Raw genomic sequence first — 25,489 nt, forward strand, 5'->3', positions numbered from 1 at the left:
CGCCTCCCGGCGCTGAGGAGCCGCCTCCCGGCCCCACGGGCCCGCCCGAGCTCCCCTCGCCGCCGGTACCGCCGAGCGGCCCCGCCCCACAGCTTCCGGTCCGCCAAGCCACGCCCCCTCGCTGGCCCCGCCCCATCCCGCCTCAGCCGCCGCTCCCTGCGGCCCGGCCGCCCATGTGACGGCGCTGCCGGCGGAGTGACGGCGCTCTCAGCCAATGGCGGAGCGCCGTCCCCTCGCGTGGGCGGGCCGGGCCGGGCCCCGCGGCGCGGCCGCGGCGAAGTTTCCTCAGGGCGGGCCGGGCGGCGCGGCGGGGCTGCCATGGAGGAGAACGAGCCGAGCGAGCGCAGCCCCTTGCTGGGCAGCGGGGAGCGCGGGCGGGCAGCGATCAGCGCGTTCCACGGGCGGCGCTTGGCCTGCGCCGCCGTGCTGCTGGCCGAGCTGCTGGAGCGAGTGGCCTTCTACGGCATCACCTCCAACCTGGTGCTTTTCCTCAACGGGCCGCCCTACGGCTGGGAGGGGGCCCAGGCCAGCCAGGCCCTGCTGCTCTTCATGGGCATCACCTACCTGGTGTCACCGTTCGGCGGTTGGTTGGCTGACGCCCTCCTGGGCAAGTTTGGCACCATCCTGCTGAGCATGGCGCTCTACCTGCTGGGCATGCTGGCCTTCCCCGTCATCGCCGCGCCGCACACCCGCCAGGGCCTCTGCGGGGACATCCCCCTGTTCCCGGTGGAGAACTGCTCCTCTCCGGCCGCCAACGCCACCGTGGCACCTTGCTCCCAGGTGGGAGCCACCCGCTACTGTGCCACCGCCACCTTCATCGGACTGGTCCTCGTGGGGCTGGGCGTCGGGTCGGTCAAGGCCAACATCACCCCTTTTGGGGCGGACCAGGTCAAGTATCGTTTGGCAGCTGACGGATTGTTTGTGGGTGCTGAGGTGAACCAGGGGATGGCTGTCAGTCATGCAGAGGGGATTGCCTTGGTGGGATGGACCGTGTGCCTACTGATTCACATCTCTGGAGATGTTAAATCTCAGAGGGAATCAGATCATCCAGCTTTGTTCCCTGTGTAATGCAAGCTGTTAAGTTGTACCCCGTTAGATATAATTTTGGTGTCTGTGTGGTGCCTGATCTCTTAAGACCCTTGGTTTCCTGATAGCCCAGCCTTACCTGTGGCGCCTGCAATGGCTAAGCCATCACCATCTTGAGGAGCTGGGTTGAATACTTAATAGCTATTAAGTTAATTTGACCTCAGAGCTAATCAGGTGAAATATCTCATATACATTTTGGTTTTGACAAGGATGCCATGGGCCTTCTAGCACAGCGGTCGTAGGCCTTTATCATCCTGAAATAAATGAAGGATAGAGAACAAACAGGTTTTTTATACTTTAGATATTCTCTGTGTGCTGCACTGTGCCCTTGGGCGGTATTTCTGTGCAGGCTAATGTTGTGCCAGATGACGGGTGGGAAGGTGCTCTCAACATGATAAACGTATTACCTGGGCTATTCTCATAAGGACATGTCCTGTCAAATGACCTTACTCAGATCCACTTCAGTGATATCACTCATTGGGTCATCACTGCAGAACCAAGTAGCTTTACAGAAAATATTTGAGAGACAGCTCATAGTTCAGTATCAACTGGAATGTGCTGTTGCATTCATTTTTTTTTTCACACTTATGCTAAGGTAGTATGCTGATTGTGGATGTCGGAGTATAATTTCTGCTTTACAGTTGAGAATTTCAGATTACTAGATACAGAGCAGCTTTTCTAACCAAACTGTTCTTGACGACAAAGAAGGAAAATAGTGCCCATCCAGTTGCATGCCTGTTTACTGGCCCATTAAGTTCTGGTTAGTGCAGGTGACAGAAAAGCCATGAAATTCTTTGTGAGAGGTGGGATCTACCACAATATCTTTTCAAAACATACCTCTGTTCTCTGTTGTGCAGTTTACATTTATCATTCTTTGGCATTTCATATATTATAAGTTCTAGAGTTCTGGATGAAAGGCAGTATATAAATGTAAAACATTATTATAGCCTAGGATTGTGTGTCCCCAATGTATTGGTTCTGTCTAAGCCAGCATAAGCCCATCAAGTGAAATAGCTTTAATATGACTTTATCTTGTAAGGTGTTTTTCAAAACTGACTGCTTATCCCCGGAACACTTTATGAACGTTAAATATAAGAGATAAATAATGACAGGAGCAGAGCAAAAGAAGAACCATTGCCAATGGAAGTGTAGCTGTTGTAGCTGGATTTTTTAAAGGCTTTCCCCCCAGGATTTCACGGAAAACAGTTTTTGGCGAGGTCTGCAGATAATTCACGGTGATTTATGTAGGGTGAAGCAAAAGAAATACTCCTTTCTGGTTCATAAGAATCAGTAGAGCTCTGCTGAGGACTGATTTTTTTTCTCCTTCTCTTTTTTTTTCTGGCTTATCTATTGTTAAATATATTACAGCATACCACTTACCTTGTTGTGCAGTTTTGGGCCCTCTTGGGTGCCTTCTCCCTGCATAGGAATGTGGCAAACTGCTGGGTAGATGGAGATGTATTGCTGAGAATAAACTCTCTCTTCCAGAGTCACATTCTTGGGAGGTCAGAATACAATGCAAACATGTTCTGGCTGGATGTGTGTTGATAAGATTTGTCCTCTTTCCCTTAAATACCAAACAAAGGAAAATATGAATTTTATATTGTGTACTTCAGCTGACACGAACCACCTTCCAGATATTGTTAAGTACATTTTGTTGCAGATTTCTTTAAAATTACCATGTATTTTTTTCTGATTTAACAGATGATCTATAATTTGTGTGGAGGACCCAAATATAATGAGAAGGGCTTTTAATTTAGAAGAAAATAATCACTTTGTGGAAATCTGGAAACTAAATTCCAATACATATTTTCATCTGAGGTTAAAAAGATGTAGTTTCTTATTTTCTGTTAAATGGATGATTTTAGAAGTGCTGTTACAAGTGACCAAGTAGACTTAGTATAGAGTAACTTCTGCCAGTCAGCTTAGCAAAAAAGGTTACTGCAAGCCAGGTATAGAGCAGCTTTGCTTAACTGTGGTTATAAATAAGCGCCGTTTTTCTAGAAGTTGGAGATTGATCCGTCATACAGATCTAAATCTGAACCAATGGTTCTTAGAACAGTGTTCACAATCATGTGATATGTACAACCTGGCACTTTCCAGTTCCCCTTTCAAGTGTGAGTGTTTTGCGGTCACTTCCTGTGCTCTGTAGCAGTTTGTGACTTTCTATTGTTAGGAAACAATCTGACTGTCCCTCATTATTGTGAAAGCTGGTTTAACTTCAACACTGGAGACAAAATTAGCAGTAGACTACTGATCTGGTATCAGCTATAATAATTTTTCTAATTGTACATGAACCTGTTTTGGGGTTATGGCGATTAGACATGCGAGTTTTAGCCCATGGTATTATCTTCTTTTTGAATTGCCATCATAGTAATTAGATCTATCAGCCCCAAACCTGCCAAAAATCTTCTAGATTTGCTAGAACGGTTGTTAGAGTAGCATCGCCAGAGGCAGGGTGCTATTGGAAATTGCTGGTGTAAAAATACCTTTAGAGTGATTTTCAACCTTTGTTTATTTATTTGTAGAACTTAGAGTTTCCAGCCTCTGGGAAAGGATGGGGGATCACATATAAAGAATTGAAGGTCACTAACTGCAAGTTATTTTGTTGTCGTTGTTGCTGAACTTCTTAGGAAACCATGGACATCCAAGACTCTGCAGACTTCAGATTGAAAACCGAAGTTGTGGCATTCACATGGGCAGTACTCGTTTGTTTCTGACAGAGACAGGAATAACTATGACACCAGTGAGAGGAAAGTCTTTAAATGTGGACTGGCTGAATTTTAGTATAAAACTTTGAAATTATTTAGCAGCTGAGTAGTACTGTACAGCTCTGTCACTGAGCTCCAGATGCTCTCAAAGAATAACCAGTGTCTGTAGTGCTGGAATTCTGGTCAGAATTATGGAAATTTGACTGCGGGAAACTGTTGTCATTGCACTTTCTTTTGTAGGCTGAGGGCGAACTTCTATGTTTTCATCCTTGCTCTGTGGTGTGGCTGCCCACATAGTTGGCTGAGATAAGTTCGGGGGTTTTTGTTACGTTTGTCACTTGTGACTGTCAGTTGATTGCACCAACAAATGAAAACAGCTTATGCCAGTAACTTTTAAATAATCTTTTTCCTTTTATGTGAGTCAAATAGGTCATAGCTTTGGATCTGTCATGATGTGAAGAGGGAGAGACGGAACATAATGACATACTGGAACTCTGAAATGTTGGGGCTTAGGAAATACTGGAGATCATTAGCAGATGGTGTCAGATGTCACCGTGGAATGCTGGGCACCAGACAGGCACTAACTGGGGCAAAAATAAGAAACTGTGTGGAGAACCATGTCTTTGAAACCGACCTGGCTGTACTGGGAAATGACTTTGTGACATAGCAAAGCATCTAAACACAAGAACCGTGGTAAAGCAGTGATGTTCGTATAGACGCCTGGCTCTTTACAGAAAAATCAGGACAATCTAGTAGAATCTTAATATTTGAGCAGTGTAATATTTTTAGTTCCAAGCTGTACAGACTGCTTGGGTTAGTACTTGGGTCACCTCCTAAGGAAGATGTTGGTGTTGAAAAATCCGGGGGAGGGCTAATTCAGCAAGTGATCATCTTTCTTCTAAGTCAGAATGAGGTCTCAGAGTTGGAAGTTGCCGTTGGTCAGATATTTGTGATGACTTCTCATCAGGTGTTGTAACTAAAGATCTAGTTACTCTTTGCTATAGTTGCATTTAAAATTTTGATTTAATTGTAAGATGTTAGCCATGTATCGTAAATGACTTTAGGGTTGTAGTGCAGTTACACATCTGGCGTGTCCTCTGCTCAAAGCGGCTGTAAATAACCTAATGATTACACAATTCCCATAACATAGTGTTCCCGGCACTCAGAATTCTTTATCATGAAAACTGTGGTCATAATTACATCTCATCTCACCAAAATCAGTCTGATATAAGTGTTTTGCATTAGAAATTTTGATTTTGAGAACTATTCCTTTACTGTTTTGCAATCCAGTGCTGCATAGGTCCCAGTTATGAAACTCAAGAGTGTCACTGTGCTGCTCTTTCTGCATTTGGATTAACTATATGTACAGTTGTCAGATATATCAAGAAAAACACCTTGTGGACTGTAGAAAAATCAAGTGTTAGGTTAGATTCTGTTTTCAACAGTTAAGCTAGATGTCTTGAAAGTAGCCAGATTATTTTATTTCCTCTTCGGAGACCCACCTGAAAGCAGCAGCAGCATTGACGTATGGGCAATGACCGACAAGGCAGCTGTGGCCACAACGCTTAGAGTTGCTCATTTCCCTCAATGTTTTTTGTGGGGGTTTTCAGTAGGGTTTTTTTGTGTAGCTTTTGGGGAGTTTTGATGGGGTTTTGGGTTTGGTTTGTGTGCTGTTTTATTGTTTTCTTTTGGTTGGTTGGAGTTTCTTGTTTTGTTTTTAATTAGAATTTGCCCTGTAGTTTAAAAGAGGAAAATTTAGGGTAATTGGGATGCTCCTTGTAGGGTCATGATGTATTTTTCTTGAAGTAGAAGCACTACTGGATTATTCCTTACTGTTCTTGGAGAATGATGTGCTGTCCCATTTAGTGGGGAAAACAGCTGTGTAGGGTTTGACGATGCAGAACAGGGAACTGGAGACTCAGGGCTGGATATTATGCAGTAGGAGGTGATCTAAATAAATGACAGCTGTTCAAGTGGTAAATCTGTGGAAAATGTCTGAATCTGAGCTCATCTGTTAAACAATGTTACCTAGAGCAAATAAATTGCGTGTATTGGATACTTGGTAATGTTCCTTCAAGTCAGGGCACCTTTGAAACAGTTTTACTACAGTGGGTTTTTTTTAGCATTGCACTCTAGCTGTGGCATTTTGCTCATATTTGTATTTTCCTGTTGTAAGGAGTTTGACTAAAACATAGTAAATAGACCTTGCTCTGTGACTGTTTTATCCTTATCTTGGTCTTCTAGAAGGTCACTGAGATAATGGGGTAGCTCAGGAAGGTGTCATTTCATCAAATACCATGCTAAGCCCAAAACACTTAAATCATTTCAGTATGACTCTAAATTAAAGTCTTCAGCGTGTTGAACTTGGTTGAATTTTAATAAGCAGGCTTAATTTTCTTCAGATATTCAATGACTTGTTTTTAATCTTTTCCAGGTTAAAGATCGGGGTCCGGAAGCCACAAGAAGATTTTTTAATTGGTTTTATTGGAGCATTAATTTGGGAGCTATTCTCTCTCTGGGAGGCATTGCGTACATTCAACAGAATGTGAGCTTTGTTGTTGGATATAGTATCCCAACGGTTTGCATTGGGATTTCCTTCATGGTTTTCTTATGTGGTCAGAGTTTCTTCATCACCAAACCACCTGATGGTAGCGCCTTCACAGACATGTTTAAAATCCTCGCATATTCTTGTTGCTCAAGAAAGAGACATGTGGAACGATCGGCTCAGAGGTTTGTAAAGAGCTCTTTTTTATGGTCTGAACTCAGTGAATCAGCCTAAGTGTTGGAACTAGTAAGTTCAAACTAGCTGCTAGTAAGTCACACTACAGAACACACTAGAATAAGAAGTTTTGCTTTGAGAACCGGAATGGGAAAATTGGAGTCCAGGAGATATTTTCTGGGAATTCTGGGATGAAAGAGGGGCATGTTTTGAGATCACCGGGTCTCCAGGCTGTAAGATCAAGTCTGCTGTTTTCAATTCAATGCTTCGTCTTGCCAGTGAAGAGTTTCTGAAAGTGTAATGTAACCCAAGTATGATGCTTTTAAGCATTAGTTAACTTTTTTCCCTGCTCATATGTTTTTATGGGATGCCTTCTAATTTGAAAATGCTGTCATCTGCATTTAATGTTGCAAGTGGCCTGATGAGCAGCTAAAATGTGTACTGGCTTTTTGCTTTCCAAATGGTTGCTCCACTTTTAAGAGATGCCCATGGAATACTGCTGGCTGAATCTAGTCACTGATGAGAGGTTCTTCCTCTGCAACAGGCTTTCATGTATTCAGATTGCAAAACTATTAAATGAATTAGAATAACCTGTATTTTGTGATGCTCTTTCTTAACTTCTGCAAATTGCAGTGCCAGTTATTTATGCATGGTGGGGGGAAGATGGGAAATAAGGAAACCTTTGTAATGCAAGTTTTCAGCTTGTGCTTTCATCTGCTGATGGTCCATTCTGGCCTACTGGTTTTGCTGTAACTTATGTAGCTTATTTTGGAAATGCACGAGCTTTTTATAATGAAAGGAAGTGTCACAAGATTGCCAGTTATATCAGGTTTTTGTTGTTGTTTGACTAAATGTTTCAAATTCTTTTCTAAAGCGAAGGCCAAGGAGTACTTCAGCAACCTCGCAAGCAAAGCCTGTTTGAGATGGCCAAGCTGTCCCGTGGGGGCCCATTCAGAGAAGATAAAGTAGAAGATGTGAAAGCTCTCGTCAAGATTATCCCTGTCTTTTTGGCTTTAATACCTTACTGGACAGTGTATTTTCAAGTGAGTAGTTCCAAATAGTTACATTTTTATTTTACATGTCTAAAAACCATGATTTCTAATGTAAGAGCCATAACTTCCTCTTCTCCCAGTCGCACTTGAAAGGTCTCGGGGCTTTAGCTTTGAGCTGCAGTTCTGAGCCTGTGTTATAAATCTTAACTCATTTCAGAAAATTACCCCCCAGAGCAGTTACCTGGAGGAAACACACAAAAGCTGTTGGGGGGAAACTGTTTACTTACAGTTTGCATTCAATAGCTGTGACTCTAGAGGAGATGAATATTGAAGAGGATTTTTCAGAGTTCTGGTATGGACAGTTTGACTGGTTGAACACCCGTGTGTTCAATAATGTTAACTACTTGTCTTTCACACACCTGGGGTTGCATCTCAGCAATCGTTTTAATAATACTATGTTTGCAAAAATAATACTGTGTGATGGTAGCTTTTTCTGAATTTTTTTATTCGCTACATAAAATTGTGGTGGAAAGCTGTATTAGCTTACCAGTATGCCAAAGCATCTCATTTCACACTTTCCTGGGGGCTCTTTCACAAATATGAAACTTACCCTGACACTGAAAGATGAAAAGCGGCTACCAAGAATACTTTCCAATAATATTTTGGCTTAATAATAAGAAATAAGTCATTAAAATGATATTTGAAACTAACAGTTGTACAAATTAACATATCTTAAATATTGCGCTCTGTTTCATCTTGCAGTTGATTCAGATTGGTCAGGGTAAGAGGTCTAGGTTTCATTTTAATTAATTCCTTTCTGGTTCTTCTGTCTTAGTGAGATAAATTAGGATAGCAAATATGTTTGGGGGAAAAATATGCAGAAATTGCTTACAAAGTCACATGAATGATTCTTTGTGCTTTAAGTAAAAACACATGTAAGGGTTAAAAAAATCTCGCAATGTTCTAACAATAATTATTTTTGTTCTGCTATATTAGCACTTCATCTCTGGTATAATCTTTGTTAATTATTAAAAATGTAAAAATATTTTGCTCTCAGTACTCCTTGTCCAAGTAATATCAAGTCATCTTTCCTCATGCTAGATGCAGACAACGTACGTATTGCAAAGTCTCCATCTGAAAATTCCTGAAATATCAAATGACACCAACTCTATTCATACGGTAAGCAGGGCAAAACAAATGAAAAGCATGTTTTCTTTAGTTGAAATGCAAAATAGGTAAGTATTGTACAAAAATTCCAGGATGTTAAGGTAGTGACTAAGGGAATTAATGGCCACAGACATTGGGAATTTAGGAGCACGATGAATAATACAGAGATTTTGGCATCTCTGCCGGCGTATGGACTTCACACTGTCCTGAATGTATTCAGATGACTTTCACTGCTTTGAGAATGTCTTTATCCTTCAGTGGACAAAGTGTGATCTCTGAAGAAAGCTTATAGATCTATATCCCTAAGTTTTCAAAGTTGTAAGTAGTACAGAAGCATTTCTACAAACTCAGTAGGAATTAATACCTATACTTAACTGAAACATTAGTATTTGCAAATTTGGAATCTGAGGTACATTTGTAACTTTATACTGCTTAATCAAGAGTCACTTTACCTTGAATGAGTTATAGCATATCGAAGGAAGTTGTTCAATCAGTATTTTCAAGAAAGGCATCATGTAATTGCAGAAACAGCACTGAGAAGTAAAAACAAAAAGTACGAATGTAAGTTATTAACAGGCTTACTAAATGTTCTTTTAAAATTAAGTTTCTTCTGTTTTATTTAATATCAGTAAGACAGAATGGCTTCAGTGTTTTTCACTGTTCTTTTCATTGTTATTCATCCTAGATAATCTCTAGAAAATATTCATTTATTCTAACCCTGAGTTTCTGTGCACAGAGAAACATCTTAGTATCAAAAACTGAATCTGCATCAAAACCACATTTCTCAAGCAGTGCTTGTATCATGGGTCAAAGAGTCAGTGTGATGCATAGTACAGTATCACAATGTTCTAAATGAAATTTTAAAAAATATCCTCTAACCAGGACATTTTAATAAACCTTCCTGTACTCTCTTGGTTTGTTAGCTCACAACAGATGCTAAATATTATTAAGCTTGGTAGAAATTGTCTCATTCATTCAGATAGGAATCTTATTGTCAATTACTGAATCTTACAAAATGTTCATTTGACAAGTGTGTTTTAATTTTAATTGGATTTTGCATTACGTTAGTAAAACTGTCGCTACTGCTCGGTGGCATATTTCTGAAAGTCCTAAGCCTAGTAATAGAAGATCTACAGAACTGGCTGTTAAATATTTTTCATGACATAAGTAGAAAAAAGGTTTAATTTTGTTCAGACTAGAGTATATCACTGGAAGCAGAATACTAAGGACTATTTAATTGCATTAAATCAATTGCTGACCTTTGTGCCATTAACTTTGACTTTGAATGCTTTTAAAAATGTCTCTTGAGGTGTATTCATTTAATAATCTGCACAAGTCTGTTTACTAGATTTGAGTGGCATGATCAGTCATACCTCTTTCATGTTATGAAAGATCCTTTGCAAAACGTCTTTGCTGAGTTCTACATTTGTTTTCTTAGAGTACTCTGTTCGTCTGCCCAATAATTTCTTATTCCTCATTTCCTTGGAACTATGTGCAGGATTATTTGCTTTTGTGAAAAGAACCTTTTTGCCCTGGACGCTCGATGTTGTTCAGTCCCAGCAGAAAGTTCCTTCACCAACATCTCCACCCCTCGCTAAAAAAAACCCACAACAAAACCCCCACAAACAAACCAACCAACCCACCTAGCTCAGCACAGCTGGAGATGGACTGTAAATGGGAGAATATGCAACACTGTTGGATTTAATATAGTGGTGAATCATTTGTGCTTCTGAGCTAACGGAATTATGAACTGCCAAATTAAATGAAAACCTGAATAGCTGAGTGTTTTCCTCAGCTTTCACACACTCTTAGTTTTCTTTTCCCAGTGTCTGTCAGTTCACTGTGCTTTATTTCGGATCTCAGCGTTTCGTGAAAAATATTTTTTCCTTTGTAAAATAATAGAAAAAATCAACCTGTATATCCAAAATTGCTAACTGAAGTCATCTGGCCTTTCAGTTTCCAGCAGCCTGGCTGACTATGTTTGATGCAGTGCTTATTCTTATCCTAATACCCTTAAAAGATAAATTGGTGGACCCCATTTTGAAGAGGAATGGCCTTCTCCCTTCCTCGCTGAAGAGGATTGCCGTTGGAATGTTCTTTGTGATGTGTTCTGCGTTTGCTGCAGGTAAGAAAACAACTGGGAGATCTACTTACATAGTTACTTATTCAGCTACTTGCTTCATCATTTTTAAAAAAAACCTTTGTGACTGTTTAATTCAAGATTATTCAGAAGTCTTTTTCATGGGATGGTTAGAATGCAACTGCATGGATGCATTTCCCACAATGAAAGAGATTTCATGCAAAAACTTAGTGAGCTATTTTGAATGTTTGTGATAAACCTGGACCATTTTTCCTGTCTGAAATAGACTTCAAGTCCAGCTTTTAAAACCAACATTTTAAAGTTTTTACATACAGTGTTACTTTGTAGTATGTTTAGTAGAGAACTATTTGTTTTCTGACTGTGTTTTCTCAACAAATGCCTTACTTCATGATCAGTGTTTGAGTTCCTTGAACAAAGTGTTCAGCATTTGGATATAAGGCTGTTAGTCGTCTTAAAATACACTCTGTGGTATTCTGGAACTCAGTGTTGTCCGATTTATTAATAGTTTATCTTGAAGTTGAAAATTTGTTTAACCTGAAAAACAAATTCATTAGAAATAAGTATGTACCTTCATACAGTCTGACTTCCAACTATTAAAAAAGTGAAATTTTACTTAAAATCCTTTCGCTTTGTCTGAAATAATGAAGTTAGATTATGGTTGACCAAGCGTTTCCTCCCACTTTGGGTTTTTTGTCCCCTACCTTAATGTTCCTTAATTCTTGGGAAGTACTGTAGTGTAAAATAACTTAGCTGTAGCATGAAAGGAAAAAGATGGCAACTCTGTTCGAACCATAAATCAGCCGCTTTTGAGATGACTGAAAGTTGTTAGGCACTGCTGACGTGGAACTGAACACCTCTGAGCAAAGCGTCATGGAACCCAGAGCCTTCACATAGCATCACTGGAATGAACATATTGATAGAGCATTACAGTATTAAATACATTAATTTCAGCGCTTGTAATCGCCTATATTTTAGAGAGAAGGACACTTTATACAGCTATTAAGATTTCTCTCAATGAGAGAGAGAATTACCTTATTAGGCCAAGGTCATTTTGTATGTGGTCAAGTAAAGTTCTTAAAGCCAAGTCATTTAAACTTAAAATAGGTCTGTTTCTCTTATTCTGTGTTACTTAGGACACTGCTACCAGCAAAAGAAGATGTAAAACAATTAAATGTCAGCTCTTTGAATAGAACCTGCTGGCTCACGTATAAGTGTATTCAAAAGCAGCAATATCTGTCTTTATTACTACTGGGGAAAAGAAAAAGCATCTCAAGCTGAGTTGGGGAATGGTTTCATAGAGCAGAAGGCTTAAAAAAAGTCTTAAAAATTTCAAATGCCTTCTTGTTTTCTATTCAGCTACAAATGTAACGCATTATTTTGTTCCACCATAGAAACTGAGAAGGTGAATTCTTTGGGTGATTATCTGCAACCTGGTTGGAAAGTTTATCCTTTTGGAGTAACTTTACATCCCTTCATCATCACATGAATTTAAGAGCTTCAGCTGCAACAAATTTTGGGCATAGGAGACTGTTTATTTCTAGCAAGAGGGGAAGCTACTGTTGGTTTACATGTTTCATAAAATGTTTATTTTCTCATTAAATTATATTTAAAGAATCCGTATTTTAATATTCTTAAAATGAAACATTACTTTAAACCATTTCTGCCTCAGAGAGAGATACTGATTAAAATCGTAAACGCAAGAAGATGTTAATATCTTAACTTTCAATCTTGGAAGTATCTTAATGATTTGTTTGTGCCATATTTCCGTTTTAACTTCTTTCATAGAGGTCCTTCCTGGGTGAAGTGGGGAGTTTGATTAACTATTAGCTGTTCTGTGAATTTTATGTAACAATGAGGCAAACCCTTTAATCTGGGCAACTTCAGGAAAACCGCCACAGCATTATTTGATATTCACTTTCTACTCTAAACTGTTGTGTTGAGCAAGCTAAAAACGGTTATATTTTGCACTATTATGTCTATTTTTCATTCTACATGAAGTACTTTCTATGCAGTGTGTTGCTTGTAAATCAAGCTGTAATGAGCTTTTGGATCTCCTGAGATTATAAGTGTCATATAAATGTCACGATCATATTCCTAGAGGGTTTTCATAGTTCTACAGGACTAGTGTAGCCATTTCAGTAAGAAACATGGTCTGTAATTTGTTAGTACTATGGTGGCAGATGCAGTGGTTCAACACTGCAAAGTAGTAGTTTGTGAAAATTAGATTGTCTTTAAAAAAACCAAAACCATTTTTTGTGTGAGAAATCTCTGGGCTCATCCATCTGGAAAAGGTTTAGGTGTTTGTATAACTGTTGCTACTGAATACGAATATAATCACTATTTCTATTGCAGAAGAACTCTGTGTCTTGAAAAAACAATACCAAAAGTAGTCTGAAATGCTTTATGTTAGGAGATAAGAAGTACGAAGTCCTGGTTTATAATTTGTAATTGCAATGCAGGACTGAATCCTAATTTAATTCCTAACTTGAAGAAACAGTGTTTGTATCTTAGATCAATCCTTTTTTCCCTCCCTTTCCATGTAGGAATTCTGGAAAGCAACAGACTGAAAATTGTGAAGGTGAAAACAATTAATCAGACAATTGGCAACGTTACGTACCATGCTGCAGATTTGCCAATATGGTGGCAGATTCCTCAATACGTGCTGATCGGATTCAGTGAAATATTTGCAAGTATAGCAGGTAAGAGTCTGTGTGTTTTAAATCTGCTTTCATATCTATCATTAATGATGGATTCTTAGAAAAGAAATATTTACTTCTCAAATCATTATCAATAAGCTCTAATGTTCCCAAATACAATATTATATAATATAACAATAAGAGTGGCAAAGCACACAATTGTCTTTCACAGTTGAACACTGGCTAGATGAGAATATGTTTTCAAGACTGACTTTCTTGCAGAGCAACACTTGAAATATTTCAGTGTCATCCAGTTAGCATTGGATAATTGCAAGCCGTGATGGAAAACAATATACTCTTTCAATATTGTATTCTAAAGAATAGTTTTAATGCGGTATTCTTTCCTCTGAATCTCCCTCTGTGTTGCAAATAAAATTTGTGCTTTGTAATCTTTTTGGCTTAAAAACTGAGCTCCTGTTCTAGAAAGTCAATTAGTAAGTGGAAACACCTTTCTGAGGGAAAAAGGAAGAAAAAAACCGTCATTAGAAAGATTTATCACCGGTTTAAATTCATGTTACTTGAGTTTTTACATCTCTGAAATAAGAAGCTATGTGACTCTCAATCCAAACTAGTTTTTCTGTGAATATTAATAATGAAGTAGCTGGTTTTTTACACAGTTTTTATCTGCTTATAGATCAGGGGGTTTTATAGTTGTTTTAGTACTTCAATGTGATACTAAGCAAACTGAAACACTCTTCAAATCTTGCCTTTCTTGAACAAATGCAAGAGCTCTTAAATTTCTTACTACTGTTCTGTGTGATGTAGTGGACAGCTGTGTGATCATACTGATTTTTAAGCTGAAAGTGAAGTGGGAGAAGAGGGTGAATAGGACTATAAAATCTTATTTTCTGTTGAGTTTCATATACATGCAGGGCTCATGAGCAGGAGGAAAGCGAAGGCAGGTTATCTGTTGTCACTGGGTGTGCCTGCCACTGGTTTACTGGGACTAAACAAGGGCAATGCAATTGTGCATCTCTTAGCACAGTGTTTGCAGATCTAGCGCTTGGGAGCAATGCTCAGTTACCAGTAACAGAAACCTTTCCTGATCGTAGCAGTAGTGATTCTGATACTACTTAAATAGAATTACGAAGCCACCTGATGCAATATATTGGAACTCCTCCAGTGACTTGATTTTAAAGTCATTTAGTATTTGCTTAACTATAGTTAATAATACTTTGAAATACTGTTTCAGAATATTGAACTTTGAAGATCATCCATTCAAACTGGTGGTAGATAGAGTTCTTTTTCTTCGATTCCTATGACAGAATTTCCTGGTTTCGTTTCCGTGGTAGGAGGTTACTTTCATTCCTCACGCTGGGCAGGCCCAGTGGGTTAAATGCAGTTCTCTAACTCTGTGAGGTCTTGCTGGCCGCAGCCCCAGCTGTCACATGGCCCATTTGTTCCCCTCTTAGTGGAGCACAGAACTTCACTGCATCGGGTTTCTGGTTACACGTGTTCTCCTGTCATCACAGCTGTCACGAAATAAAACAAGGTGGCAAGTCCTTCAGTTGATCTGCTTCAATAAACAACTCGTAAGATGTGGGGAGCGTTCATTGTCTTTAAAGCACACCAAGACCCACGATGCTAAACATTTTAGATTCTGCAATGGGAAGGATGCTTTAGCAGAGCAATCGGTATGTGTCCTTTGCTGGAGGATATACCTGCGTAGTCACCGCTGTCCTGGATCACGGTACATTTATTATGTGGGAACAGTAGCCCTCACAAATCCTACCACATGGACATCTGAAGATGGAAGTCTTGCTTGGTCGAGTTACTCAGATAAACAGATGACTTACAGAAATGCAAGTGTTCATGCAAAAGCAAATACATTTCTTTGCTGTTACACATTCCTGTTTCTCTGTCAGGCACTGGTTCTAGTTTATAGGTGTTTGCAAGGAAAAAATAACAAACCTCTCTGCAGCTTGCGGAAAGGTCAAGGACTTGATACATTCTCTGTTGAACTCCAAACTGAGGATTGTTTTTTTCAGCTGCTTTAGTGGACTTCATGAGAAGTGAAGTACACGATTCTTATGTGAATACCCTGCTGTTCTGCACTTGCTGAGTCTCTGCCAACAGCTTTAGAACTTCAAAACCTGTTGGTCAATATCAGGACAAATGCAAATGTTTCTCTTTCTTAGAACCAGAAATTCTATGCAGAACTGAACTGCTTTGTGTATTACACTTTAATTTTATTTGTTTTACAAAGCTTTTTTTTTCCTGCCTTCTGATTGTTATCTAAAGTGAATTCTTATTATCTTTAAGAAGGCTTCTCAAGACCTAACGGAGTATACTTCACTAATTTGCTACTAAAACTTGATAAAGGCATCTACTGGACTATGAAATTCAGATTTAAATTAAGTGTTAATGGTTACGAAACTATAGTGATTTGGAAAGGTTTATTGTGAACAAAAAGCGACTATATATCATAAGAGCAGAGACATGTTTGGTTTTTGTTTACTGCAAAACTAAGCATATTCTTATTAAGCCACATTAGTTACACTTGAGGTACCTTTAAAAAGATGACACACATTGCATTAATCTTTTGTATTATTCTGTCAATCCTCTTAAAGCCACCTCATTTAACTGGGCATTGTAATCTCACATGACAACACCAACTAGAAGGTTTTTTTTCCAAACTGCTCATTTGAGGTAGCATGAAATCGTTATCAATGGTTGCCAGCAGGCTAAAACATCTCTGAAGGCAAAGATTTTATATTCTTTATGCTAAATTAAATATTAGGGTTGCTGGAAACATTATTCAAGTTTAGAAACATGCCTTATTTTGTTGTAAAAAGTGCATAGTGTTGCACCCATTTTGGGTTTTGTTTTTAGTCTTAAGATCTTTTTCCAGCAGTAACGGTCGCATCCAGTAGATCTGTGAAACGAACAGGAGAAGAAATTGGCTGTATCCTTTCGTATGATATGTTTGAGCTTAACTTAGACAGAATGTACAAAAGCCTGGTGACCAAAGTCTGGCTGATACACTGGAGGCTTGTGGCAACTATAACTTAACAAGAGGTTAAAAACCAAGTTAATGTATCCTGAGAGTCGTCTGGTTTTTTTTTTCTTTTAGTAAGATTGGCCAGATAAATACTCCTTGAAAAATCTGAGCTGTTTTATTAGTGACAAAGACTAGAAATAAAAAGAAATGTTTAATTTTCGAAATAAGTATAATTTTGCCCTTCCCCGTTTGCAGGTGTCTCCCTCCAGCAATTCTCTGGTCACGGTTTAAATTGACAGCAACTCCCACAGCTGAGTGGCACGAACAATGTGTCAGTTCCCTTCTAGAATCACAGGCAGGTCGCCTGTGGCTCATTCTAATGTGTTTTGCGATGGAAAGGAGAAGCGTGTGCTGGTTATCAGAGATGTCTGGGGTGGCGGTGCAGGATGCCGCTGGGGCAGTGAGAATACAGAGTTCTGTTTCTCTTACAAGAACAAAGTTGCTCCCTCACAACAAGCAAACTGACCTTTCTGGCTTGAAGCGTTAACCCTGCTATTGAAAAGAAATGCCAGTGCATTTCTAGCGAAAGTCAAGTAGCAGTAACGGTGAAAATAAAGCATACCTTTATTATGCAAGACATAAGAGCTGTGTCATTTTCAGGTCTGTAATGTTCTCTTTGCCGAGAAAAATGTTAGTTGAGGTAACATTAATTTTCAGTATGAAGTAGACTGTTTTGAAACAAGCATTTCACCTGTCAGAGAAAAAGCTCTGCTAAGAATGTATTTGAGTGTCTCTCGTGAATAATCCCATTTGATTTTTGACAGGAGTATTATTCTAAAAAAGCAGAGTTAATCACGGCATTAGTCTTGGCAAGGCAGAGCCCAACTCGGTACTAAAATTCAGTAGCACGGATTTTCAAATTGATGTCACTGATACGTTTTATTGGTTGAAATTTGAGTAAGGATATTTTAAAGTTGAAGTCCTATTTCTACAAGCCTTTAAAAGAATATGCCAGCAAGCAAGGATCTCGGAGAATTCTAGATCAAAATTAAATGAAAACTAATTACTGCCTTCCCAGCTACAATTAATTTCTCTGTCTGCACATTCAGAGATACAGACACCGAGTCTGTGAGTAATAAATGTTCCTGGTCAATGCCAGAGTGACCTTCAGTTCCCGAGTGCTTTGTTCTCGGCAGGGAATGCCGTGTGCTTTGGAAATACCGCACAAGAGAGGCCAGAGAGAAACAAGGGAAATGGCGAATGTGGAACTTGCCAGGTTCGAGTTAGCTTCATAGATTTCTTTGTGGATAAGTTTAGACAGAAAAATGAATATGCTACCTCAGAATATTTCATGATTTTACTTTCGTAATATTAATGAGATCAAAGTGCTTGTCTCAAATGTTGTCCAGTTAATGGGTTGATATATAACATATATTGATAACCTTTAACAGGGTTCATAAAGCAATTAGACCTGGGAACTGACAGGGATTCACTCCCTCAGCCCCCTGCCTCCTGAAATCCAAGGCTAGTTTTAGGTCTGTAACATAGCAGAAGTAGTATACATCTGTCATTTCTATAACAATAAACCAGAACAAACTAATGTTATTTCTTAGATCTTCCAATAGCATTTTTTTTATCTTTTAATACAGGTCTAGAATTTGCATATTCAGCTGCTCCCAAATCCATGCAGAGTGCTATTATGGGGCTGTTTTTTTTCTTTTCGGGGATTGGATCATTTGTTGGCTCTGGGTTGTTGGCACTGGTGTCTATTAAAGAAATTGGCTGGATGAGTAATCACACAGATTTTGGTAAGTTACTTTCAGTATATTCGTAGTCTGTAAAGCAGAAGGCTTCCTTCAGAAGCAGTTGAACATCAAGCATGTGGAACTGCTGAGTCTTAGCACAGTTGTTATTTTAAAAATATAAATTTGTCTACTGTCTTGTTAAAGACAAAGTTTCATCTTGCATGTAAGTATGAAGTAATGTGACCATGCAAAAGGATATATTGCCCTCAGGAAAGCAGGGGAGACACACAGGGAGTTATTTTGCCTCTGTAAGGCCTGTCAACTACCTGCTCAGCTGTGACTGCATTTCATCACTAGAAATTATTTGTAAATATTTGTATTTTAGTAAAAACTATTTAAATTATGTGTGGAAGAAGAATATATTTGCTGTAAAGTACTGAAATTACTTTCTGTGGTTATGGGGAGTAAAATGTACCCATCTCTCTTCGTGATTATTCAGCTTCCTCGTTTCAAGAGACTTCATTGAAATTACTCTGAGTTAATTTTGCATTTCTGTCTGCTGGCTATTTATACTCTAAAAAGTCCAATGTATCATCTGCTTTGTATTGCCAGTTGAAGCTAAAAATAATTATTGGCACTGGTAGGTGGCACCTTGGGAATTTCAGAAAATCATACCACCGTCAATGAGCTAATTAGTTCCAACAGAAGGAGTGTGAAGAGTTCTTAATTTGTTATGAGGGAATTTGCCATTTAAGCTTGATTTGTATGCTACCAAAAAGCAATGTTGTCTGGAACAGTACATATGCCACGAATTGTTGTCTTTAGTTTATAAGTCATTCTTCACAAAACTGCACAAGACAACAAGTAGCCTTAACTTCATGGAAGTGTCCTCACCAAATGAAAATTTAATCACCTTGAGACTTTTTCCCCCAGCCAGTTTCAAAATTAGGAAAGCATCTTTTTCTGCAATTCTCTATAGAGATAATTCAGTTGATAAGAGCTCAGTGGGAAGAAGATAATTTAATACAAAATAATATATGTGATACTTGATGGTGCTGTTTTAGTCTCTTGCCTTTGTTTTCTGAAGCAGCCTAAGAGAAGACAGTGCCGACTATTCTCTCTGTCAAATATTCAGGTTCTGCTAAATTTACCCAGAGTTGGCTCGAACTGGAAGATGTTCCCTCTCGTGACTCACTGGTCACCTGTTTGGAATAAGCTGCTCAGCTCAGGGCCTGTCCCTCGGCCGGCTGTCACAACTGGCTGTTTCTACCTTTCTTAGCCCAAGACTCCACACACAATCCAGCCTCCTCAGCAGCCGCACGGTTGGCTCGAGCCTGAAGTGCCCAGCGGGTCACTTTGATTTGTAGCATCCACGGGAGCTACCGTTGGAACTGTTTAGATCAGTAACTGTTTACAGCTCGATTTCCATTTGCTAGAACATCGTTAAATTCACATCTAAAATTTTCTTAGGTCTTCTAGGGTGGGAATTGTAAGGAGTCATTTTTATGAATGAATTTGATTTTTCTCATTAGATGCTTTATAATAACCATAAGCGCGTGCACCAAGTGTCTGCTATTTGTGGTAACTCAGGTGGGGAACCGACTGCCTCAAAATCTGCTCAGAAAATTCCCTCTGCTGGCACTTCAGTGTTGGTTGCTGCCACCGAATTGACTGCTATTTCTCCGGCAAAAACCGAGATTTCGTGGGTTTAATATCCCATCTCATAAAGGATAATTACTACTCTTTAAACACGTCTGCTCTTGAAATGGAGATTCACATGTATATTGTATTTTAAATGTCAAGGAAAGACTCCGTTTACTTTTATTGCATTTTATTATAAGTTCATTTAATTGAATCTTAAGTTTCAGTAATTAAAGTAATTTAATCTGAACATTTATAGGCATGCTGCATGAACAGCTTGTTAGGATCGATGTATACTTCACAATTTTTACTCTCTCTAACCTTTTTGATAATCGTAATGGTCCAATTGGCTGTGGCTCATGTGGCATGTTGGAAAAGAGCCACAATATATTGTTCTTGGAAGTACAGCAATAGGTAGTGCTCATTTCTTAATAGAGGAATAATGTTTTAGCAATGAGCTTTCCTAATTTAACATTATTTAATGTGGTATGAATCACTAATTTATAACAACTTTGAGGGAGTGTTGAAGGTGAATTGAACCAAAAAGAAACCACATACGATTTAATGAATTCTAAACTATTCCAAAAGAAGGCTGAGAGAAAATCTCAGTAATTGCTTTCTTTGTATCTACAGAGTTGCCAAACTTTTTCCTCAGTAGCATTCGTTTTTTGGCTCTTTTTATTTACTCTTTGCCTTAGCAGAGAAGGGAGTTACAGGCCTCTGGTTGCAGAAAGACCATCCAGCATTAAGCAGGGCTGAAAAGCCTGCTGGAGGGGGCTTTCTAGTATATATAGTACCAAAAAAAAAATAAAAATCATACTTTTACCTGTTTCAATTAAGCTGTAAAACATAAGAGACTTTATTATTTTTTCCTTGACTAAAGCCTTATCACTCCACTGTATTCTCCAGGCTCCTTAGAAGCATATCTAGTGAAGATGGTAAAGGCTTTAAATTAGTGGCTTTTATGAGCACAGCTTTGCTTCAGTCTCGAATGCTGCATTGCACTGGGAGCTTTTTCGTATAATCTTTATTAATGTTGCTTTTTTTTTTCCTCCCCCATCCTTTCTAGGTAATATTAATGGCTGCCAATTAAACTATTATTTTTTTTTGCTGGCTGCTATCCAAGGAGCGACCCTCTTGCTTTTCCTTATTGTTTCTGTGAAATACGATCATCAAAAATCAAAGATGACCGAAGCGGCTGCCAATGGGAGGATCTGAGAGCCGGTCCAGAGCAGCCAGTAGTACAGCAGTGCGCAGGGAAGCGCCAGCGCACCCGGAGCCTGCGAGATCTTGCGTTTTCTCTGGTGAGACTCTTTCTAGACTTGCATGTTCCGAGAGTTCTTGCCCCCGCCCCTCGCTCGTGTAACACAGGTAAGTGCCTTATGTTGGTGGGGTCGGTTCTTGCACTACGTCCTGGCACAGGAGGACAAACCCAAACCTCGGAAGCGTATTAACTCTAGGCATTCGAGTTGCTCTTTGTTAATCATGAGACGTTTACTTAAGTCTTGCAAGTTGGGATGCTTACGCTTGGAAATGAAGTATAACGAGTCACGCGTGACATGGATCGTTCCTGACTGAAAAACTCTGCTCAGTGAAGAGCAGAGAGGAACACTCAACGGGCTCCAGCCTACGTGGAGGACACAGGAAAGGAAACATTTTACAGAAACCTCAAGTAGTGGTTACAAGAATAAATTTTCAGTCCTGAGGGTCATTGTTGGGGGAGAAACAGGGGCAAATTAAATTGCAGATTAGCTCCTATTAAAAAAGAAATGTGATTTTATAATTGACCTTTCACTGAGAGTGTCTCAAGGATTTAAGTCCAAACTTGCAGTCAAGAGTATCCAGCACTGAAGACTGAATGGTGTGTCACAGTAGCTTGTCCTATAGCTGCTGTAAGTTTTGGTGCGCAATGAACGCTTGTTGGGACTGAAATGGTTTTACTTCAGAAACGTTTTTATTTTTGAATCTGCACTGGATGTGTTGGGGCAATCTGGAAATCTGTATTTTTTGACAAAGCACCGCTCAGTCTAATGCTGTTACTTCCCTAAGGAATATTCTAAATATTTGCAGAAAGAAAACTGAATTCTCAGCAGATGAATGCGCAATAACTATTTAGAAGCCTTTCAGCCAGTTCCTTCAGTCTTTTGTCTTACTTCCAGCTAACATGCTACAGGGGTTGGATCTTTCAGCAACACATTCCTATAGCAGAGCAAGTGGGTTTATGTTCAGCCTCTTGAATTTTAATTATTCTAACAACTGTAGTTAAGATTATCTGCAGACTGGTATGGAAGATGCAAGGAATTATGCAGAAAGAAAATAAAAACTCAACTTTTTATTAATGTGTTGAATTTTTATAGTTTCCTTTGTCTGCATTTACGTTGTTAAAATGTCCTTCTTTTGTACATGGACATCTTTTAAATGAGTTTACAAAATAAAATGAACTTCCATGCTGTGACTTTTGACCCTTTGTTTCTAGGTGAATAAAATTATACTACAAATATTTTGTTCCTTAGCCTCTATTTCCTAAATAGGTAGTGGAATCCTATTAGATTTCTAAATGTACACTGGCATTCGGAAATTTCCCATCTGAGCTGGGTCTGCTGATTATAGTTCAAACTGACTTTAATGAAGAATGGGGGATAATCTATGGATTACCAAAGAAACTCGGTATCTAACAGTAACTGTAACTTGATAGGCAAGCTTCAGTAAAACTTCAGTAAAACTATTATTTAAGGAAAAATATAATCAATAAATAGTAGGTTAGCCTAGTCAATATTTAGGCAAGTGTCTTTTACCCTGTTACAAAAACCAGTAAATGCCTGCAAGTTTCTGCAGGGCTGTGGTGGTTCTAACACTGGAGATGAGACTGAACATGCAATCAGTTGTATAATTTAATTTTTTTTTGGAATGACTTGGCTGAGCTCCAGGCACAAGTAATTATGACCATTTATGAAGATTAATCTGACACTTCTTATCAAAGGGACGAGGCCATTCTGTGACTCAAAGGCTTAGCTGACTCTTCCTCCCCATCTTACCTTTTAGTGTCCCACTCCTGTCACAGAAATAAAACTAATCCATTAACTTTGTGACTGAGCACTGCAGCTCATTAATGAGATACCGTGAAGTGTACAGTTCGAATTTAGTTCCATTCATTTCTTAGATTGTTCCAGTGCAATAGAAAGATCTGACAGGACTCACCCCAATGGACATTTCTAAGCCTCTGTCTTTCCAGGCGTCTTAAATTCAAAATACATTGAAAACTAAGTACTTGTTCAACACGAGAGCAGGTATCTGATTAACGTTCATTACTTTTACTCATAAAGAATTATGAAAAGAATAAGCATGTACCTTATAATGCCTGCACAAGCGATGATCTAATCACGTATGAGGAAAAGCCGCCTGGGCCGCTGTGCTCAGATGGGATTCCAAGGTACTCCGAGGCATTGCTCGTGTCACCGTGGGTCTTTCAGGAGTGCAGCACGACTGTTTTTCTCATGCCTTTGCGTCTCCAGCCTATATCCCTCCTCAGCAAACGGGAGGCTTTTTAAAATTTCTTCTGCTTATATAAACCTCCAGAGTGAGTTTAATTACAGTAGTTGAGGCATCTATTATATTTCCCATAAAAGTCTGTAGTCAACTCTGTGAGTTGCTTTTGTTTTGTTGGGGTCTTTTTTTTTTTTAACAGAAGTTGCTCAGGGCTGGCACTTGTCAAACAAGGTTTCAGCTCAGCAATAAACCTGTATTAAAAGATGCATGGAGTTCTTGGTTTTTTTTGTTTGAAATTGCTTTTTGAAAAATGTTATCCTAGCGATTTTGTTTATATGCAGGGCAAGCGATGTCAGTGCAGACAAGCCCTCGGGGGAACAGATTACAATGCTTTCCAGCTGAACACGCAATAGTTTGAGATGCAAATTCATCTCTGAGGAAGCAGTGGATTTGTAAACCAACACTCGGTGCGGCTGGTGGAATAACGCACATACCTGAGAGCACGGTACCTGCTGGCCCAGAGCAAGGATGTACCTGCAGTGAAAGAAAAGACAAGAGAACCAAGGTCAGAAGCTATTAAAAGATAAGTATGTAAAAAGACGCTTTGCTCCAGGTAGCATGAAGTTCAGCATAGCAGTGAACGGTGCTTTCAGCCCAGATTGTCTAGTAACAGTTAATAAAATCTGGCTCTTGGCCATTTTTTCATGTCATGTACACAATATGGTTTAAAAGTCCTTTCCATCTTGGCATTAATTTTTCCATTACAGTAGTCACAACATAGATTTTGTTCTCTAAGTTGGTGGAAAGAATAGTTGTCAAAACCTAGTTACAGAGGAATTGAATCCACTTACAGCGGTTTTCAAATGAGCCTGACTATGCGACTACTCATCTCTAACCTACAGTCTGCTGGACTTAAAAGATCATAATGAAGGATGAAAAACATTACACTTTTACAAGCACAGAACTGGGAATTAATTACACTCCACCCAGTACCTTCTTTCTGCCAGTGGCTGTAGTAACGCTTGAAAAAGGAGGTAACACAATATAACCGAGTGTATTAAGGAACGATCAGAAGAGAAAGAACTGGGAAGTTTTAAGTACCTGAAGGATGAAAGCTTACTTTCCATTCTTTGATTAATTCCATATTCCAGTATATGTACTTTTTTATTATGTTTCTTAAACATGCTCCCTTTATCAGGCCATTCTCCTACAGTGAATAAGTTCAAAATACATATGTAACATTAATGGATGTCCTTTGGTGGAAGGAACGTCTGTGCTCAGCTGAGCTGTGAGTGCATTTCGCACAGGCTGAGGGGACCATCCCGGGCTGGGGGGACCATCCCGGGCTGGCTCTGCTGCTTCCGAGCAGTGACGGGACCTGAACTCGGTGTCCCACCAGCGCCCGAGGTCTGACCCGCACTAACCGCAGGCACAGTGAGACACGCCGCAGTGCTGGATTTCTACAGTATTTCACTGATAAGACTTCTCATCCCTCTCACTAGGAAGTGTTAGTCAGTAATGAGATTTAGTGATACAACAGAGTCCATAAATCACTTTTGACAGGGATTAGAACATTTTAATGAACGAGTGAAAACAAGGTAAATATTGCTTAGGCTTTTGAAGGTGGAACTTCAGACAGATAGCGTGCTTTCCAAAAGCTGGGAAATGCACTCGGCTATCTCTGCACATCTAATGCCGTACGCCACAACCTCTCTATCTATCCCACCACCTTCTCAAAAGCGGTTTTCTCTTGGCTCTGAACTCTCAGGAGACCCCAAGGTCTTGAATTGTTCTTTCTGCTGTAGCTATGGAAACTGGTTAATACCATCTATCAACATAAAATGGCTATAGCATATTTAAGTAATAACAACTGTTAACTTGATCATAATGACAAATGGCTTTACTGTCAGGCAGACTAAACAGCTGCCAACTAAACATGTGTGCGGAGCAGCGTTCTGCTCCGAGGTAGGATGAGGAAGATGTTTCCAAAGGCTGAATTTCTGAAGGTCTCAAACCCTACAGACTAGTCTGGGTGAAATAAACCCGTTGTGTATTTCATCTGTTCTGCAAATAAAAGAAGCTTCTAGATTATGCAACCTACAATTTAAGACTTGATAAATTTATTCTTGATTCTTCTATAAATGAACTCAAAACAACCCAAATGTTTCCACTTAAAAGCCTGAAGAACTAAATGGAGGCAGATG

General features: G+C 39.4%; 1 protein-coding gene across 1 annotated transcript; it reads left to right on the forward strand.

Moving 5' to 3' along the window:
* Positions 1–255: 255 nt before the first annotated feature.
* SLC15A4 (solute carrier family 15 member 4) lies at positions 256–22,241 on the forward strand. The gene is made up of 8 exons (XM_065646337.1): positions 256–888; positions 6,232–6,527; positions 7,391–7,559; positions 8,610–8,687; positions 10,632–10,800; positions 13,320–13,475; positions 18,063–18,221; positions 20,869–22,241. The coding sequence occupies exons 1-8, from the start codon at positions 319–321 to the stop codon at positions 21,015–21,017; spliced, it is 1,746 nt and encodes a 581-aa protein (XP_065502409.1). The 5' UTR covers positions 256–318; the 3' UTR covers positions 21,018–22,241.
* The last annotated feature ends 3,248 nt before the right edge of the window (positions 22,242–25,489 follow it).

This window comes from Caloenas nicobarica, chromosome 16, assembly GCF_036013445.1.
Source record: "Caloenas nicobarica isolate bCalNic1 chromosome 16, bCalNic1.hap1, whole genome shotgun sequence".
NCBI classification, from domain to species: domain Eukaryota; kingdom Metazoa; phylum Chordata; class Aves; order Columbiformes; family Columbidae; genus Caloenas; species Caloenas nicobarica.